This window comes from Anomalospiza imberbis, chromosome 16 (genome assembly GCF_031753505.1).
Source record: "Anomalospiza imberbis isolate Cuckoo-Finch-1a 21T00152 chromosome 16, ASM3175350v1, whole genome shotgun sequence".
Lineage (NCBI taxonomy): Eukaryota > Metazoa > Chordata > Aves > Passeriformes > Viduidae > Anomalospiza > Anomalospiza imberbis.
The window spans coordinates 16,169,431-16,188,297 of NC_089696.1; the positions used below are offsets into that span (position 1 = coordinate 16,169,431).

At 56.3% G+C, this 18,867-nt stretch overlaps 1 protein-coding gene and 1 long non-coding RNA gene across 7 annotated transcripts in view; both read left to right on the forward strand.

The window, feature by feature from the left end:
* The first annotated feature begins 15,411 nt into the window (after positions 1–15,411).
* Positions 15,412–18,867, forward strand: part of RBBP6 (RB binding protein 6, ubiquitin ligase) — a 28,307-nt gene continuing 24,851 nt past the window's right edge. For 4 of the 6 annotated variants that reach the window (XM_068207353.1, XM_068207354.1, XM_068207351.1 and 1 more), the window contains exon 1: positions 15,413–15,813. In XM_068207353.1, coding sequence (XP_068063454.1) covers positions 15,648–15,813 — 166 coding nt within the window. In that variant the 5' untranslated portion in view covers positions 15,413–15,647. Of the gene's footprint in view, positions 15,814–18,867 lie in introns of all 6 variants that reach the window. The other 2 variants (XM_068207350.1, XM_068207352.1) reach the window with 1 other exon arrangement.
* Positions 15,825–16,709, forward strand: LOC137483900 (uncharacterized). The gene is made up of 2 exons (XR_011004669.1): positions 15,825–16,342; positions 16,447–16,709. It is a non-coding gene; the product is annotated as an uncharacterized lncRNA (long non-coding RNA).

Below are 18,867 nucleotides of genomic sequence, written 5' to 3' on the forward strand. Positions count from 1 at the left end.
TAATATCTTCCCTTTGTGCCGATGTCTTTCCCCTGGAAGAGAAAATCAATACCCAGGCTAAATGTGGAGGCTTCAATACTTCTCAGAGAAGTGCAAATCAATATGGATTTCTTAACAAGTTTAATTTCAATACCTGAAAGTGCACATTCTACCCATTTCCTGACCTTTCCAATCCCCGGGGGAGGAGGATTAAAAAGATTTGTTCAAATTCAACGAATTGAATCAGCAAATGCCCCATTAGCTTGTTTTCTTTCCGCCAGACCTTGATAAACAGTTTGATAGCCCATCGTCTACGCGTGGCTGCCAGCGCCGCTCCGACGCCGACCCGCCGGGCATGGCAGTGCCCGTGGTCACCTCCACCGCGGGCAGAGCAGCCCAGGGTGGTGACAAAGGGGCCGGGTGTCCCGTGGAGAGGCACCCACTCCCCCTTCTCCGAGTGCCAGCGGACCCACATCCCACCGAGAGCCCGATCCCGCCGTGCTGCCGAGCCGGCTGATTTATGGTGCTGCAGTGCTCTATATTTATCCTACAATGGCTTTGTGCAGCGTTAGATCATCGTGGGAGCCCTGTAAACATTGCCAAACGAGGCGAGCGGGCGGGCTCGGCCGGCCGGAGCGGGAGACTCGCCGTGACTCGGTCTTTGCCCTTGGAATGATCCCACGGGCCGGAGAGGCAGCAGCACGCATCCCCAGGGACAGCTCGGGCAGCCTGTGGTGTCGGTGCCTGTCATCGGGGTCACTCGCAGCCCCCCGCAGGTGGAACAGGGCCGGGCACGCTGGGCGCTCGGGGCCGGTGCAGCCCTGCAGACACGGAGGGCTCCGGCTGCGGGGTCCGGGGATGGCTCCGAGTCCCGGCCGAGCGCTGCTGTGCCGGTCCCGGCGCTGACGTTCCCGTTTGCCTCCCAAGGGAGGGTTTAATTGCTCTGTTGGTGCTGTGATGACAAAGCCGGCGGCGAGGCGCTGTCAGCCTGCGGGAGCTGCTGCTGGCACGGAGCCCGCGCAGGGGAAATGGCAGCTGGGTCCTGGCTGCAGCACAGAGCTTTGCGTTTCACCCTCTTTTCCCAAATTCCACATCCACATCAGGACAAATGCACTGCCCTCTCTGCTGTTTGCTGCAAGGGAAGCTCCCTAGTCCCTATTCCTGCAGGCTGTTCCTTCCTCAAAAGCATCCTTTGTCCTTCCTGGGTTTGAGTTTTTTTGGGATTTTTACTGTTTGCCATAGCTCATGAGAGTCTGGGTAAGGCCAAACCGTTTATATCGTGTGTTGATTATTTACTTGATGGACAGTAATGGTTTCTGTGGTGCCATTACCACCTGTCATCTAAATCCAAACGCTGAGGTGCTGTAAAGGGCAGCCTTTCACTGCGGGCTGGAATAGCTTCTCCAGCATCGTTATCCTGCACATCAGTAAATCTCCGGCCGGCCACAGCCGCTAAACACAGCTCTCAAAAGTTCCCCAGAAAATTTTCAACAAATAAGACTTTCACCTGCTCTTTAGTAATAAACTCCTGTCCCTCTGCCATTATCCTCCCTCCAGCCACTAGAGGAGAAACTCCTCCTCCAGCACCTGAGCTGGTGTTGGAGAAGGTCAGCAGGAGCTGGGGGTGTTTGGGGACGGGAGCTCTGTGCCTGCAGCTCTGGGGCTGCTCCACATTGGGGAACACTGACAGGTGCCCTGGGAACACCAAGGGAAACATGATACAGGTAAATGCAATTAGGAGTTAATTACCTCAGCTTCTCATTGCCTGCTCCTGGTGTTCCAGTACCCAAAGGGAGCCTACAGGAAAGATGGAGGGAGACTATTTAGCAGAGCAGGTAGTGACAGGACAGGGAGGAATGGCTTCACACTGTCAGAGAGTAGGTTGAGACTAGATATTGGGAAAAAGCTCTTCCTCGGGGTGCTGAGGCCCTGGCATAGGCTGCCCAGAGAAGCTGTGGCTGCCACATCCCTGGCAGTGTCCTAGGCCAGTCTTGGAGCAGCCTGAGATAGTGGAAGGTGTCCCTGCCTGTGGCAGGGAGTTGGATGAGGTGTTGCTCTCACTTTGCTGAATTAAAGTTTCAGCTTCTTTAATAACCTGCAGGTCCACTGGAAAATTGTGACGAGTGGCATCAAGAAGCAACTTGGTAAGTTTATTTTGATGAAATACAATAATTATCATGCTTAGCAGCTGTTGCTATTTAAAATAAGAAAAAACGGGGCTTGCATTGAAAATGTTTTGTAAACCATGTGCACCAACAATCTGTTCCAATGAAACCAGCCATTATGGAAACGGTATAATAGCAGGAGCTCATTATGGAAAGTTAAATTGCAAATCATATTTTGTTTCAAATGAGCTGGATGAATGCATAATTTGCCTCAAAGAAATAGTTTTGTAGTTCTGATCCTCCTGCCAAGAGCTGAAGCTCTTGGGCTGCAGCTGCTGGGGCAGCCTGATTGTCCATTTCAAACTGCAGGAAGTTTGGGTTTCAAAGGAAGATTTGAAAAGAGAAAAGGGGAAAAAAAAGTGAAGGAATAAAAGGCAGAGCAATGGGAGCTCTCAGTTGGTTCCCTGTGTGAGATTCTGGTGGTGCAGGGTGGGTTTCAAATACACCAAGGGCCTGTGTGGGGCTGATCACAGTCCCTGTGCTGGAGCCAGACCCCACACCCTGGGCAGAGCCGGTTCCCCAGAGCCACGGTGACAGCCACGGTGACAGCCACGGTGACAGCCGTGCCTGGGCAGGGCAGCACGTGCGGTGCCACTCAGGCTGGGGGCTGGCAGCTGAACACACGTGCCAGAGCATGGTCCTGGGGCCACGCCGAGCCCCGCCATGGCACAGCACTGAGATGTGCAGATGTTCCCTGAGCTCTGCCAGCTCTGCCTTCAGCCAGGCTGTCACTGGAGAAGCCACAGAGCCACCGCCCAGGTGACAAGCCCCCGGCCCCGCAGGACCTGCTGCCGTGGCCGCAGCTCTGGTGGCTTCAGTGCTGCAGGGCTAACACGTGGTGCCCCGTGCCCAGAGACCTGACCCACAAGTGGTGGCACGTGAGGTGCCACATGCACAGCTAATGGCATTTCCTCGTCGCAGGGTGGCTCTGGGGACGGGCAGCGGTGGCACAGGGGACACAGAGCCTGTGCTCGTGGCTGACGGGAAGCGATGGGCACGTGGCCACGGCAGGGCCCTCTGCCATGGGGGCCAAGCCCAGAAACTGCCCGGAGCCGCCCTGCAGCCGCTGGGTGGGGTTCGCTCACCACAGGTGGCTCTGTCCCTTTTGGCAGGGCACAAGTCACAGCTGCTGAGCTCCGAGCACGAGGCCCTTGTGCCAGGGTCACCCCCAGCGGTGGTGGCTTTGCCCCTCTCCTGCACCCCAGCCGGTCTCACTCCAGGCACTCTTGGGGTGCTCCAGTGTCCCCCAGCCCCGCTGCTGCATCCAGCCCAGCCCAGAGGCAGTTTCATTAAATATTAAATCCAGCAGCTGCTGGCAGTGTTGGGGGGTGGGTAAAGACAGCAGAAGCAATTTGCAATTAAAATGTGTTTATCTTAGGAAAGAAGTCCCGGAAACTTGTAATTGAAATGTTTATACCAAGGGCAGGATTTCACAGCCTGAACCTTCAGAAATCGTAGTGAAGCAGCAGTGGCACAGGTGAGGCTGGCACAGGGCAAATGGGAGCTGAGATCCAGGCAGTGCTGGGCACCGGGGATGGTGGGAACCATGTCCAGCATGCCTGGAGCAGCCCCACGAGCTTTGTAGAACAAAAGAAAGCCCCCACCCAGACTGTGCCCAGAGGATGCAGGGGGGCAGCAGTGGATGCAGGAGGGCAGCAGCAGTGGATGGAGGAGGGCAGCAGCAGCAGCAGTGGATGCAGGAGAGCAGCAGCAGTGGATGCAGGAGGGCGGCAGCAGCACCAGTGGATGCAGGAGGGCACCAGTGGATGCAGGAGAGCAGCAGTGGATGCAGGAGGGCAGCAGCAGCAGCAGTGGATGCAGGAGGGCAGCAGTGGATGCAGGAGAGCAGCAGCAGCAGCAGTGGATGCAGGAGGGCAGCAGCAGCAGCAGCAGTGGATGCAGGAGGGCAGCAGTGGATGCAGGAGGGCAGCAGCAGCAGCAGCAGTGGATGCAGGAGGGCAGCAGCAGCAGCAGCAGTGGATGCAGGAGGGCAGCAGCAGCAGCAGTGGATGCAGGAGAGCAGCAGCAACAGTGGATGCAGGAGGGCAGCAGCAGCAGCAGCAGTGGATGCAGGAGAGCAGCAGCAGCAGCAGCAGTGGATGCAGGAGGGCAGCAGTGGATGCAGGAGAGCAGCAGCAGCAGCAGTGGATGCAGGAGGGCAGCAGCAGCAGCAGCAGTGGATGCAGGAGGGCAGCAGTGGATGCAGGAGGGCAGCAGCAGCAGCAGCAGTGGATGCAGGAGGGCAGCAGCAGCAGCAGTGGATGCAGGAGGGCAGCAGTGGATGCAGGAGGGCAGCAGCAGCAGCAGTGGATGCAGGAGGGCAGCAGTGGATGCAGGAGGGCAGCAGCAGCAGCAGCAGTGGATGCAGGAGGGCAGCAGTAGATGCAGGAGGGCAGCAGCAGCAGCAGTGGATGCAGGAGGGCAGCAGCAGCAGCAGTGGATGCAGGAGGGATGCAGGAGAGCAGCAGCAGCAGCAGCAGTGGATGCAGGAGGGCGGCAGCAGCAGCAGCAGTGGATGCAGGAGGGCGGCAGCAGCAGCAGTGGATGCAGCTCCTCTCCTGGTGATGCTTGGCCACATCACTGCCAGGCACAACCAGGGTGGCTCCTGGCAAGTACCTGTTGGTCTCCTGCCTTCCCCAGCACCCCCCAGTCCTCTAGGGGTGTTTTTGTGCATTTCCAAGCTTGTTTTTCCTCCAGTTACGGCAGGTAGAAACTTCCCATGTAGAGCAGGCGTTATAAAAACATCTGCTGATTTGGCAGTTGTACAATCACAACCCCAAGCTCCCCCTTTGCTGGTCCTGCAGCAGCAAAGTCTGGGTTGTGAGTCTGAATTTAGATCCTCTTCATAACTATTTCACAGTGATAAGAAAAATAAATAGAAGTAGAAGAAGGGCATTGAGCTGGCTCTGTGTGAGTGGAGAAGCCATAAATCACTCTCAGAGTGAGTCCCAGAGGCTCTCACCTTGGTTAATAGGTGCCTTTTAACCTGCCAGATCATGGAAACCCTGCAGACAGTGCTGTTGGGCTCCAAAGGAAGCCTTTGGGGCAGTTTATCTCAGCTGAGCTGCCCCTCTCCCAGCCAGCCCCTTCAGCAGCCTCAGCTGCAGCCTCTCCTGGCTCTTCTCCCATTGCTCCCTCCTGATCCAGCTGGCAGGGAACTCTCTGGAGTGCTGGAGCTGCCCCTGCCCTGGGTTAACTGAGACTGCCAGAATGCCAGGCCATAAAACCCAGAACAGAGAAAATGATATCAAACAACTGTGAAAGAAATCATTTCTTTCCATATTGTCTGTGTTTTGGACTGAAGGAAAGAGCCCATGACTTTTCCTGCCAAACCACGAAGTGGCAGGTGGTTGGTTAGCTTGGATCATCACTGCTCAGAATGTAATCATCTTTAAAATGAACAAAAATGTAAACCCCACTGATCAGAGGCTGCCGAGGGCTCTACACGTTCAGCATTCCCCTCCGGTGATCCCTGGTGTGCCCAGCCGGGGGCATTATGGGGTAAGGCCTCCTGCCTGGGTGCTGGGGACACCACCGTCCCCGAGCAGACCTGTCCTGGTGTCCCGACCCTTCCCCTGTCCTGGTGTCCCGACCCTTCCCCTGCCTTCTCCTGCTCTACAGAGCAGCAGCTGGAAGCTGGAGCCTTTCCTTGTAGCACAGCATTGCACTGGGAGCTGAAGGAGCAGTCACTGCCCGGTTTTCGCAGGGTCTTCAGAGAAAGAATCAGAGAATCCCAAACCTATTTGTGTTGCAGGGGACCTCAAAGACCATCTCATTCCACCCCCTGCCATGGCAGGGACATCTTCCACTGTCCTGAGTGGCTCCAAGCCCTGTCCAACCTGGCCTGGGGCACTTCCAGGGATCCAGGGGCAGCCACAGCTGCTCTGGGCACCCTGTGCCAGTGAAGTGTTGGTCAAGAGCATCGGTGAGTGCCAAAGGCACAGGGTGAGCCAGGTGCTGGACCCTCCTGGTCTCAGCAGTGGTGTGACCCCATGATGGGGCCCACAGGGAGCCCACAGGCTGGGCTGAGCATGCCAGGAGAGGCTGTGGCCATGGGATGGAAAGGTCTGGATGGAGGGGAGAGCACAGCACAGCACCCACAAAGCTGCAAGTCTAGCACTGCCCTGCACCCACTCCGAGCTCCTTAGTGCATCCCATGAGATCCGGTGCTGAAGCACGGAGGGAAAGGAGTGTGAATTCAAGGAGTGTGCAATCTGCCTGCAGGGCTGGCCAGAGCTGCTGGGCACGGCCACTGGGACAGGCCTCGGAGGGGGCTCTGGCAGGAGCTGCCAGGCTCTGCCAGGCTTTCGTTGAATATTCATCTGTAGGAAATGGTTATTCATGAGCACAAGGACGATGATCGTTCTGAATTCCGAACTACTCGGCCCAGCTCCCGTTTGATGTGGTGAGGCTCTCGCAGTGCATTTGCATTAGAGAAAGCATTACTACTTTTGATGAGGAGAAGGATTACAGGAGAAATCTGCATACATTTATTGGTAAATGTCATTTAGCATGTGTCCAAGTGTAATTCATCACAGGGCTGTAGTGCAGCCCGGTGACTCATACAGGGCTGGGGTTTTTCAATAGACAGATAAATGACCCTTGGGACAAAATTACCTCATTGATATTAAATCACTGTAGTTGAAGGTGAGCAGAGCCTGCTTGGGACAAGCTCCTCGGGGAATGCCAGTCCCAGGGGGATGAGTGATGGGAAATGCCAGTCCTGGGGGTGCTCGCTGCTCTTCCTGTGCCTGCTGAGCCTCACCCAGTTCTGCTTGTGTGCCACCAGCCTGCCCAGCCCCACAGCCCTCTTCATCTGCCTCCCGCCTCCCTGCTCCTCCCGGCACAGGAACGTGCTGAGGACTTTCCCAGCTGCTGCTCCAGCTGCCAGGGACATCCCTGCGCTCCTGGCTTCCCTCCTGGCAGCCCCCACAAGCCCAGCCACTGCCAGGGGCACTGAGGGACCTGCAGCAACCTCCCCGGGAAGGGCTTCCTTGCAAATCACCAGCTGGGTGCCCACTCCAGGCTGTGTCGGGGTTCACTCCACAGCTGCAGGGGTTGTTGTGTCCTTGATGAGCTCTCCCAAGGGAAGTGCTTATCCACAGCGTGTGTCCAGCTGCCTCGCTTTGATCTCCTGGGATTTCCCGAGTGATGTAAGGGCGTTGTACAAGCTGCCTCTGCCAGGGTGAGGACTTCTGACAGCCAGCACCTGCCACGGCGTCTGTGACGAGCTCAGAGCGGGTCTGCCAAACCAGAATGTCAGTCCCAGAGCTCAGCTGGAGCTGGATGTCCTTGCCCATCCCCACAGACACCAGTGCCCATCCCCACAGTTCCAGTGTGGTTTTAGTCATGATTCCAGCCTGGCAGAGGGTAAGGTCACTACGGCAACTTCATGGAATGGGATAAACATGATGGCATTGTGTCTCCTACCCCATGTCCTTCTTGCCACCTGCTGCTCTCCAGAGGAGGAACATCCCAGGGGTTTTGGGAGAGCAGCTCTGGGCAGGGATCAGGGAGCTGTCTCTTAAGAACCAACCAGTCACTGGCTTTTTTTAAATTGAATTTTCCATAAATGCAACAAGGCACACCCAAACTCCCTGAGCTGGGGAGGAGGGAGCAGGCACATCTGCATCACACCTGCCCTGTGGCTCAGGTGCCCTTGGCAGCGGTCCTTCCTGAGGAAGCCAGCCTGAGCACTGGCAGTTCCAGCCTGCTCTGAGCTCCAGCCCTGGCAAGGCTGGAGCCTGAATCCAAACCTCAGTGCCCCCAGCCCAGGAGCCTCTCCCTGCTGTGGGACACCCATGTCTGCAGCGATTTCTGCTTCCACACATCTCTCCAAGCAAGCAAACTCCTGCTGCTTCCTCACTGCCTGATACGCCTTATCGTCGTGTTAGCAATTAATATTAGCATGGTAGAAATTGCTAATTTGCGATATACAATAATTAGAATTCAATTTAATTGCTCTCAAACTCTGCATACAAATGTGGCTTCCACTCCTTGGGTTAGGGAGAACAGCAGAGGAGAACATCATCCCTGGTGACACGGGTGAGGCCAGCGCAGCAGGGTGTCCCACCCTGTGGGTGGGTGGAAAAGCTGGGAAGAGCAGAGCAGCGTTGCTGGGTGCTGAGCTCACTGCCAGGGTGGGTTCTGTGGGAGTGTAGGTGGGCTGGATCAGGGCAGGCAGCACCCAACGCTCACCTGTGCCTCATTGCAGGAGAGGATGGGGCCTTTCCTCCTGCTCCTGGGGCTTAGGTGAGGCTGGGAACAGGGATGCTGCTTCTGGAAACAGCAGAGGCTTCATGAATCACTGCAGGTACCAAAAGGAAATAAAAAAGTGAGACTCAAAGAGGGTTTCCCAGGGGTTGATGCCCCTCAGAGCCATGCTGGGCCCTGCCTTGTGGGCTGACATGTCAGTGGGTGCAGCAGAGGGTGAGGGCATGGCCAGGAAAGAGCAGGGGCAAAGGAGAGCACATCCCAGAGATGGGGAACACTGGACAGGCTCGAGGGACGGGGTAGGTACCAGCACACACGAGCCCAGCGGGATGATGTGGCTCATGCTGCTCTGGGGTATCCACAGGGAAATGCAAAAGCAAGTGTCAGAGAGGAAGTTTTCCCTGCACAGCACCAGTCAGACCAGTAACGTCCTGGGGGCAGTGCCGGGATCTCTGCTCCCAGCAGGGCTGAGAAGCTGCAGAGTCCTGGCAGGAGCTGTGAGAGCTGCTTGAGGGCTGGAAATCTGCCATGGGTTGAAAGATTAAAGAAGTGAGTCAAGGGGGTTAAAGATCACTCAATTGTGGTCTCCACTTGCCATGTGGGAAGTTTCTGTGATGGATGGCACAAGCAGTTGTGTAACTGAGAGAGGTTTAAGCTGGGATAAAACATTTTAACAAAGGGAGAAATTAAAGTAGCAACCATTTACCGACAGGCACAAAGAAGGTGTTAGAATGAAGGACACAAATGATGCTGGATTTCAGCTCACCCTTGCTGAGGGAGGTGTACCAGGCACAGGAGGGTCCTGCTGGTCCTGCTGCTGGGGGTGCAGAGCGGTGCTGGGGAACGGAGGGGGCCTTGGAGGAGAGGAGGAACAGGCGGTGTTTACCCACGGGGTGAATGGTTCTGGGAAGGCAGGAGCCCCCAGGGCTGCTGAGCAGGAGCGGCTGAGAGCCCTGGCTCTGGGGAGGCTGGCTCCCAAGGTGGCACGGAGCTGGCATGACAAGCCACCCCACAAGTGTGTCCTGGAGTGCTCCCACCGCAACCTCGGCTCACACGGATTTATTGCTGTTTTGAAGAGCAGGCAGAGGCAGCAGTACCTGCGTGGAGAGAGCTGGATGAGGCCGTTATCTCCAAGGGATTAGCGGCGGCTGTGACTCACGGCGAAGATGACTCAAAGACAGTCAGGATGCAGGGATAAAGTCAACCATGGTCCCATCACCAGCCAATTCCACAAACTCAGCACCGTCTGCTGAGCGATGAGCGCAGCCACGCAGGGAGCTGCAGAGGAGCTGTGCCCGGGTTTGGCCCTCCCTCTCCTGATCCTCGGCATCTGCAGCCGGTGATAGCGGCTGTGTGCAGCCAGCCGGGCATGGCCGGGCTGGGAAGGGAAGGGAGGGCTCCAGGGGACAGCGAGAAGGGCCCTTTGATCCCTCTAATTAATTCTGCTTTAAAACCAGAGGAGCAGAGTTCAAAATTGAGGAGTTAAGAATGAGGAGGGAAGCTGGGGCTGCTTTGATGCGTGTGAGTGGATGGATGCAGACAAGAGGCTGCACAGAGGGCAGAGATTCGGGAAGCAGGAAAGGCTGGAGGCAAGGAGCTCGGGCAGAAGGGGTGAGAGTGCTGACAGGGATGGACACACTGGTGCTGCCACAGGAGCTGGTGGCACTGGGAGCAGCGCAGGAGCTGCCAAGCGCCCTGTCAGTGGTGCCCTGTGGTGCCCAGAAGTGTTTGCTCTCTGCAGAGGGCTCGGACACCACGGCACGGCCCCGGCTGCTCCGTGCCCGTGGGAGCCAGGACACTGGGACCAGCCACGTGTGTGGGGCTGTGCTGGGCATGAACCACTGCTGATCTTGCTCCTGGACATGACTGAGTTGTATGTCCATGACTGGACATTTCCTGCCCTTCTGAACAGAAATAACCACGCAAAACAGGCACCAGATTTTCTTTTAGCTGTAATGTTGTTCAGCCTGGGGAAGTCCCTCTTGCCCAAAGGGACTCCAAGAGAGCTGAAAAGGACTTTTTACATGACAAGGGGGAATGGCTCCAAACTTAGATTAGATATTAAGAAAAAATTCCTCTTTGTGAGGGTGGGGAAGCCTGGCACAGGGTGCTCAGAGCAGCTGTGGCTGCCCCTGGATCCCTGGCAGTGCCCAAGGCCAGGCTGGACGGGGCTTGGAGCAGCCCGGGACAGTGGAAGGTGTCCCTGGCCAGGGCAGGAGCCGCCGCCGCCGGTCCCTATCCCGGTGCTCAAATGACCTCTAGTGGCAGGCGGGGACGGGGGCGGCGGCTTCGCTTGCCTTGGGAAAAAAAACCCTAAGCTAAAATAAAAAGCAAATTGCGTCGGGCTCCTTCTCTCCCGAGATAGCAATGGTCACTTAATTTTCTCTTTTCTTTCGCCGAGCAGCTTAATTAGTGATTCGAAATTAATCAAGCAACAAGGTCACCCTGGTGCTCTCCCAGCGGGGGCGATCAGGTCGGGAGGTGATGCCCGGCAGTGTCGGTGACGGCGAGATAACGAGCCGGCTCTTCCCAGAGCCTCTGGATTCCCGGGAGGAAGGCGAGATGTGCCCAGCAGCAGCGTAATCCCCCGGTGTGCCCACAACTCGGGCACAGGAAGCGGCAGGAGAGGGATGCTGTGGGCTCTGCTCCCAGTGCCAGCCCTCCCTGCCCGGGCACAGGGCTCCGTGGGCAGTGCCAGACCAGAGCTGAGCTCATCTCCTGGCATCCTGCGGGGGTGGCAGCAAAGGAAAGCCCTCTGCAGAGGAGATCTTGCTCTACTGTGGGGTCACCACCCAGGGAGGGCACTGGCCCCAAGAGGATGGCTTCACTGTGGGGTGCTGGAGCCGGGATCCTCAGGTGGGAGCAGCCCTGCTCTGGCACGGGCTCCTTGGGGACGCTGCTGGAGCTCTCTGGGTGGCTTTTAGGGCTTCCCGACTAAATTAGCTCTGATTATCACGGAAGAAGTTCCTTTTCTCTGATAGTAACTCCTGTGCTGTTCACACAGGGAGGAGTTTATACCTCTCCTGGTTCATTCTGTGATGAGGACCGAGCTCTCATCATCTTTCTGACTCATTGACATGGTAAATCTTCTCCTTAGTCCAGAGGGTATTAAAGGCAGGCTGCAGTGGGGCTGTCCAGGGTTGGGACCCTCTGAAAACGGGGTCAGCACCTTCCAGCAGCCCACACGGGTGAGCAGGGCAGTGGTGTGCTGGAGCGTGTAAGCAAAGCCAAGGAGGGAGCAGCTCCTTGCACTCTGGGTAATTACAGACTGGGTTTGCTTGTTTGCTTCCTTGTTTGTTCCTTACCTGTGACCTAAAAGCAGGCTTCAGGATTTGTTTCAGCACAACTCTTTCAGTTTCCCTCAATTCCGAGTCCCTTGAGCCTCAGGGAGCTGGCAAACATTCATGGATTGCAAACTGGTAGGAAGTCTGGGAAGCCATCCGTCACTCTTAACTAAAGCTTAGCTTTAGCCAGTGCCTGCCCCAGGAGCCGGGGTGGAGTGATGACACGGCTGGGGCTGAGGGAGCAGTGTGGGTGTTCCAGCAGAACTGGCCCCGTGGGCTCAGCCTCGGCAGGTCCTGAGCTGGGCTGGGATCTTGGGTCACCCAAGCCCCGAGTGCCCCGAGCAAGGTGAGTTCCTCTCCTCTCGCAGAGCTCACAGCTGAAGTCACAAAATGAAAACAAGCATTGCTGCGGACAGAACAAACTGGAGAAGGAAACACAATTCCACACCCTGCCACCTCGTCAGCCTGCTCGTCCAGGAGAGCTGCCCCTGTGGCTGGGAAGGTGCCAGACCCGATTTGTCCTGCTCGGCTTTGAAGTTCTGTTTGTTCCTCTTTGTACTGTTCAGTTGTACAACAGGGACAGTTCTGTGTCAGCCCCAGTCCAAGGCTTGAGAACGAATGTCACAGCCTTAGATGGCCAGAGGGCAGGGATGGATGGGATTTTGGGCAGGAATTGTTCCCTGGGACGGTGGGCAGGCCCTGGCACAGGGTGCCCAGTGCAGCTGTGGCTGCCCCTGGATCCCTGGAATTGTCCAAGGTCAACCAGAATGGGGCTTGCAGCACCCTGGGGTAGTGGAAGGTGTCCCTGCCCATAGCAGGGGGTGAGAAAGGGTGAGTTTTAAGGTCCTTTCCCAACCAAACATCCTATTCTCCTGTGATTCTACAATTCAAGCACTTGTGTATTTGACAATTAAACCAGCAAAGACCAAATCTCAGCTGAAGGTGCTCTGAAGAGCAGAACTCTGCTCAGATAAAACTGCTTATAAATCAGCAAAGTACTAAATGAGATGAAGTTCCCACACAGCTCCCAATAATCCATCATGGTAAACACTGAAACTCCATGTTACAGCAAATAGTTTCTGTTTATTGCTCTTTTTTTTAACTAATGTGTGAGCATGACCTAAAAAGTGCCAACACATTTTATGTTGTTTTGCAGAACTTAGAGAACAGTTTACTGCTGAATGTATTTGAAGTGAAAGAGTTCAAAGTTTCAGAACTAATTTAAAGCTACAAGAACAGCCCTGGTGCCCACAGGTGTGCAGAGACCACCAAGCTTCAACACTGCTCTGGTGTTTAATGGCTTTCAGAGTAAGCCAGCCCCTCCGGAAGCCACGGGGTATTTCCTTGCCTCATCGGGAAGTTCACATTTTGTTTGTTAACGTTGTGAATGTGGGTGCCTGAGAACACTTGATGTGACACGAGCATTTCTGTCGCGTGCAGGAAACAGCCTGGAACAGGCACATCAGGCCTTTCCTCCGGCTCTGACAGGTTTGTCCAGGGCATGGCAGCATTCCCTGAACCAGGAGCTGGTGACACATCCTGGAGTCATGGAATGCTTTGGGTGGGAAGGGACCTTAAAGGACATCCATCCCCTGCCACGGCAGGGACACCTTCCACCGTCCCAGGCTGCTCCAAGCCCCGTCCAGCCTGGCCTTGGGCACTGCCAGGGATCCAGGGGCAGCCACAGCCGCTCTGGGCACCTGTGCCAGGGCCTGCCCACCCTCCCAGGGAAGGATTTCTCCCCAGTATCCCATCCAGCCCTGCCCTCTGGCAGTGGGAACTCCCCACCCTCCTGGCCAAGGCTCCTACTCTGATCTCGCAGCTCAGCTGCTCATGGGAGCACCCCTCGTCCGGCTGTGTCCCAAGGCCCTGTCTGTCCATGTCCTAAGCTCCTGTCTGTCCATGTCTAAAGTCTCTGTCCAGCCGTGTCCCCAGCCGCTGTCTGTCCATGTCCCAGCCCCTGTCTGTCCCTGTCCCTGTCCCAGGCCCTGTCTGTCCCTGTCCCAGCCCCTGTCTGTCCCTGTCCCTGTCCCTGTCTGTCCCTGTCCCTGTCCTGGCCCCTGTCTGTCCCTGTCCCAGCCCCTGTCTGTCCCTGTCCCGGCCCCTGTCTGTCCCTGTCCCTGCCCCTGTCCCTGTCCCAGCCACTGTCTGTCCCTGTCCCTATCCCAGCCCCTGTCTGTCCCTGTCCTGGCCCCTGTCTGTCCCTGTCCCAGTCCCTGTCTGTCCCTGTCCCTGTCCCCTGTCCCTGTCCCAGTCCCTGTCTGTCCCTGTCCCAGCCCCTGTCTGTCCTGGCCCCTGTCTGTCCCTGTCCCAGCCCCTGTCTGTCCCTGTCCCTGTCCCAGCCCCTGTCTGTCCCTGTCCCTGTCCTGGCCCCTGTCTGTCCCTGTCCCAGCCCCTGTCTGTCCCTGTCCCTGTCCCAGCCCCTGTCTGTCCCTGTCCCGGCCCCTGTCTGTCCCTGTCCCTGTCCCGGCCCCTGTCTGTCCCTGTCCCGGCCCCTGTCTGTCCCTGTCCGGGCCCCTGTCTGTCCCTGTCCCGGCCCCTGTCTGTCCCTGTCCCGGCCCCTGTCTGTCCCTGTCCCGGCCCCTGTCTGTCCCTGTCCCTGTCCCAGCCCCTGTCTGTCCCTGTCCCCAGCCGCGGCCGGGCCCCACAGCCCAGGCCGAGATCAGCCCATTGGGGCGCTGTGGGCTGAAGTGTCCCGGGAGCAGCCGGGCAGGTTCGGCTGGGCCCCGCGGCCGGGCCACCACAGGGATCCGCGATCGCAGGCTTACACTAAAGCTGTACATGAGAAGAGTTTATTCCAGGGCCTCACTATTTTCATTGGAAAAACTAACTTACTTTGGATTGATTTCCTTGAGACAGCCACGCGGCCGCTGGTGGGCAAAAGGCCTCCTGTGTAAAGATTCGTGAATTAGAAAACATACACTGGTAAAGTGGAAGACTGCTGTCAGCAATTTCACTAGGCGGGCTGAACGCGACAGCAGCGCCTCAGCTGCCAGAGGCAGGGGCTGGAGCACGGCACGGCGGCGAAGGGAAGCCCGGGGGCCGGCCGGCGGCCCCGCAGGGCCGTGAGGCGGACCGCCCCGCGGGGCCGTGAGGAGAACGGCCCCGCTGGGCCGTGAGGAGAACCGCCCCGCTGGGCCGTGAGGCGAACGGCCCCGCGGGGCCGTGAGGCGAACGGCCCCGCTGGGCCGTGAGGCGGACCGCCCCGCGGGGCCGTGAGGAGGACCGCCCCGCGGGGCCGTGAGGCGGACCGCCCCGCTGCTCTGCTCTGCTCTGCTCTGCTCCGCTCCGCTCCTCCCGCGCTCCCTGAGGGCGCGGCCGCGCGCTCCGCCGGGGGGCGCCCGCCGCAGGGGCGGGGCCGCCGCGCCCACGTGACGGCGTGTCACGCGCGGCGCCGGGTCACGTGCGGCGTGGCGGACGCGCTTCCTCTGCGCATGCTCGCGCGGCCCGTGCGGTGTCGGCCGGGAAACCCCTCGGCGCAGCGCTGAGGGCAGGGGCGGCCGCGGGAGCCGCCATCGGGGCCGAGCCGGGCCGGGCCGGGCCGAGCGCGGCCGATCCCGAAGCGAGCGGGGCCGATCCCGAAGCGAGCGGGGCCGCTCCGGGCCGAGCGGGCCCCAGCCCGAACCCGAACCCGAACCGAGCAGGACCGGGCGGAGCCGAGCGGGGCCGAGTCCTAGTCGAGCCCGAACCGAGCGAGGCCGAAGCCGAGCCCGAACCGAGCGCGGCCCAGCCCGGGTCGAGCGGGGCCGAGAGCAGGAGCCGGGCGGGCGCGCCGCGGTCGTTGCGGGGCGGGGGCCGCGGGCTCGCCACGATGGAGACCTGAGGCCTCCCCAGCCCCGAGCGCTGAGGCCGCGGCCCGGCCATGGCGCAGCGCCGCGGGCTCTGAGCGCCGCTCGCCGCCCCAGCGCCGCCGCCCCGGCCCCCGCGGGCCCTGCCCGGCCCCCGCGGGCCCTGCCCGACCCCCGCGGCCCCGCCGCGCCAGAGCGGGCGCCGCCCGCGCCCCGCCATGTCGTGCGTGCATTACAAGTTCTCCTCCAAGCTCAACTATGACACGGTCACCTTCGACGGGCTGCACATCTCCCTGAGTGACCTCAAGCGCCAGATCATGGGCCGGGAGAAGCTGAAGGCGGCCGACTGCGACCTGCAGATCACCAACGCGCAGACCAAAGAAGGTGCGTGGGGTTCGGGGGCAGCGGTGATGGAGCCGTGGCTGCTGTGGGCTCAGAGCTGTTCCTTTGTGGCTGCTGCTCTCACGGCACGGCCCGAGCAGCTCTGCGTGCGGAGCACGGGTTCGTGTGCGGCGGTGCTACAAAAGTTTGGGTTTTTCCTGGATTTGTAGGTAAAATGGGGGAGGTGGGGGGCAGGATGTCTGACCGTAACAAACCTGCCAGCTTTCTTTGAAGTCTGGCAGAGAAATGTGAAGGTGATGGGAATATAGCACATGGCTAATTTGCGGGGGAAAAAAAGTGTGTTTGATGACTGAACTTTGTCGTCAATTTATTTTGGCCCCTGTTCATTGGAAGGTGCTTTGCTGCTTTTTTACCCGCCTTTCATTGAAAGCAAGTGCCCCTTGCAGTAACTGCTTAAAAGCAACAATTTGTATTGAGTGTATCACTGAGTTTAAATTTCTGCAGACCCTCAAAGCCTCTTGCACAATCAGCGTTCTGTGTAGCAAAATTACTCTTGGGAATTCCTGTTAATGTAAGTTTTCCAAACAAAAGACACAGTAGTTTGGGTACTGCTGAGCATCATTTCATCATTCTTGTCTAATTTTTTTTTTCTTTTTTTTCTTTCCTGGCACTTAGTGTTTGCTGTATCAGGGCAGTCCTGAAGTTTTATGGCAGAATATTTACAGTGAATATATGTAAAAAATGTTCTTCGGGGAGTCATAAATTCGCTTAAATCTAATAAATAGTGTTTGATTCTGTGGTGTGAAAATGGGTTTGTGTCACTATGATGCTTCAATTTGGTAATCTGCCATTCCTATAAGTTTGAATGTGATTAAAGACTTCGGAGTGTGACTTTTCAGAAATAAAAAGAATTGTATTTTCATTCCTGCAACGTTAAACCTATTTCTTTTTCCCCCCTGTGGTTCTGTGTCTCAGTAGTTCTTTTCTTTAAAATGTGCACTGGTGGGTTTTTTTTTTTTTCAGTGTTATGTTGAAGTTTGAACAGAATGCTCTGTAACTTCAGCCCGGGCCTTCAGAGGGGTTGGATTTAAAGCATCTGTTTATCTACAGATATTTAAATTATTTCCAGGAGAGTGTGAAGTGACTTCCCAGCACAGCATTAGGGGTGCAGGGGATGCTGTTGTGTTGCATGACAAACACGGGTGGAGACGCAGCTCAGAAGTCTTGGGTTTTCTAACAGTATTGAACAAAGCTGTGGAAAGCGTTTGAACGCTGGGTTGTGGTTGCCGGAGGGCTGTGCTGAGGAGGTCCCTGCGCTGTGTCCGGAGTTCCGGGCCCCTTTGGGCTCCCCGAAGCAGGGGCCGGTGTCGCTCGGGCTGGGCTGGGCTGGAGCCCACCGCAACAGCTGCTTTGAAACACACCAAACACACGGAGTTTGTTGTAGCAAAGCTGTAAGAGGAAAAAGGTGCTCCTAAATGTCACCTCATAAAGGATTACTGCAGCATCCGTGGTGCCAGATTTACCAGGGTGTTACTTTGTTTTCATATGTAACCAGGGAAGGAAAGGGGTTTGCCTCGCTAGAAGCTGGTGCTGCCTCAAGGTGAAATTAAAAAGGGATTGTCCTGGTTCTCTAGGCAGGTTGTGTTGCGCTTTAACCTCTGTAAAATGACTCAAATAATAAATATATAACTATGTAAAATACATAATTTTAAATTCTATATTAGTGACAACAGTGCTTATTGAAGCTTTCCTGAGGGCGTTTTCCATTTGAAAAGGCAAAAATCCTCCCGTGGTTTGCAGAGCATAGCTAGAAAATGTATTTCCAAAATCTATGTCTGTCAAATCTTTGGTTCATGTGCATAAATGTGAATTTCAGTTTTTATTAATCAGACGTAGATGCTTAAATTAACCTGCAGAAATTAAAATGACTAGACTGGGATATTCTACCTAAGTGGGATGTTAGGTAGGAATTCTTATGTGTGCACATACATATTGGGTTTTTATAACTTTGTCTGTTCAGGAGTCCTGAGTAAATGTTCAAATGATCTTTGGAAAGAACAAAGTGAGCCGTGAGTGGAGATGCACTGCGTATTCACATTGGTCCAAGATCCTGGAAGCTTTTACAGTTCTGGAGCTGTTACTTTTCCTAATGGAAAGCTAGTAATAGGAGAACTGCTATTGTAGGCCAAAAGTACACAGGATTTTAAATATTGGGTGGGAAAAAGGATCTGATGTACTATGTAGGATTCTGGGAATGCAAAGTGAGTGAGTGGGACCTGTTGTATGTAGGGGGCTCTTCTTCCATACTTGCTATCAAGGCACCTTCTCTAAAGTCTGTGCTCAAGAGCGGTGCTTTTAAACTTGCCTCCATGTCATTGGATCTGGATTTTTTTACCTGTCTTCTATAACAGGTATTCATAGAATATTGTGGAAGAGTTGCAAGTTGCACAGCTGAGGTTTCTTGAGTGGTCTTTCCTGTGCTGTGACATTCTGAAACAGAACACTTGGAAAATGTGCCATACTTACAGGGCAAAATACCAAGAAAATAAATCCAAAGCTTTGCTCTGAACTGGTGTGGGGTGGCTGAATGGTTTTAAGGCAGAATAGGACTCTGGCACTTCAGCCCCACGCTGACACCACACCAGAGCCAAGAGGACCTTAAAGCAGGGGCCGGGTGGTGTAATGCGATTAGTGATTGGGAGTTGGGTGGATGCGATTGACTCATCCCTTCAGAGCAGGGCAGGGGCTCTTGTGGGGCACAGTGCCGTGTGGAAGCAGTGCCGTGGAGATTCCCTGGGCTGGTTGACCTCCTGAGCCGGCTTGTTCCAGATCAGGGATTCCTGTTCTGGGGGAAGCAGGAAATCCAACAGGACTGGCCCAGTCTGTTACTTGGAAGTTTCAAGGCTGCTTTCATAGCCAGCTGCAGCAATGGCTTGTCCCAGAGTGAGCAAGTGGTGGTGATGAGAACACAGTTAAACCCTGTCTAGGGAGCAAATGTGGTCCAGGGCATTCCCTGTGTTCTGACATGTGGGCAGGCGTTGCAGCTCTGATCTGCACATCCTTCCCCCAGCAGCTGCTTAGCAAGGCTTTTCCCTG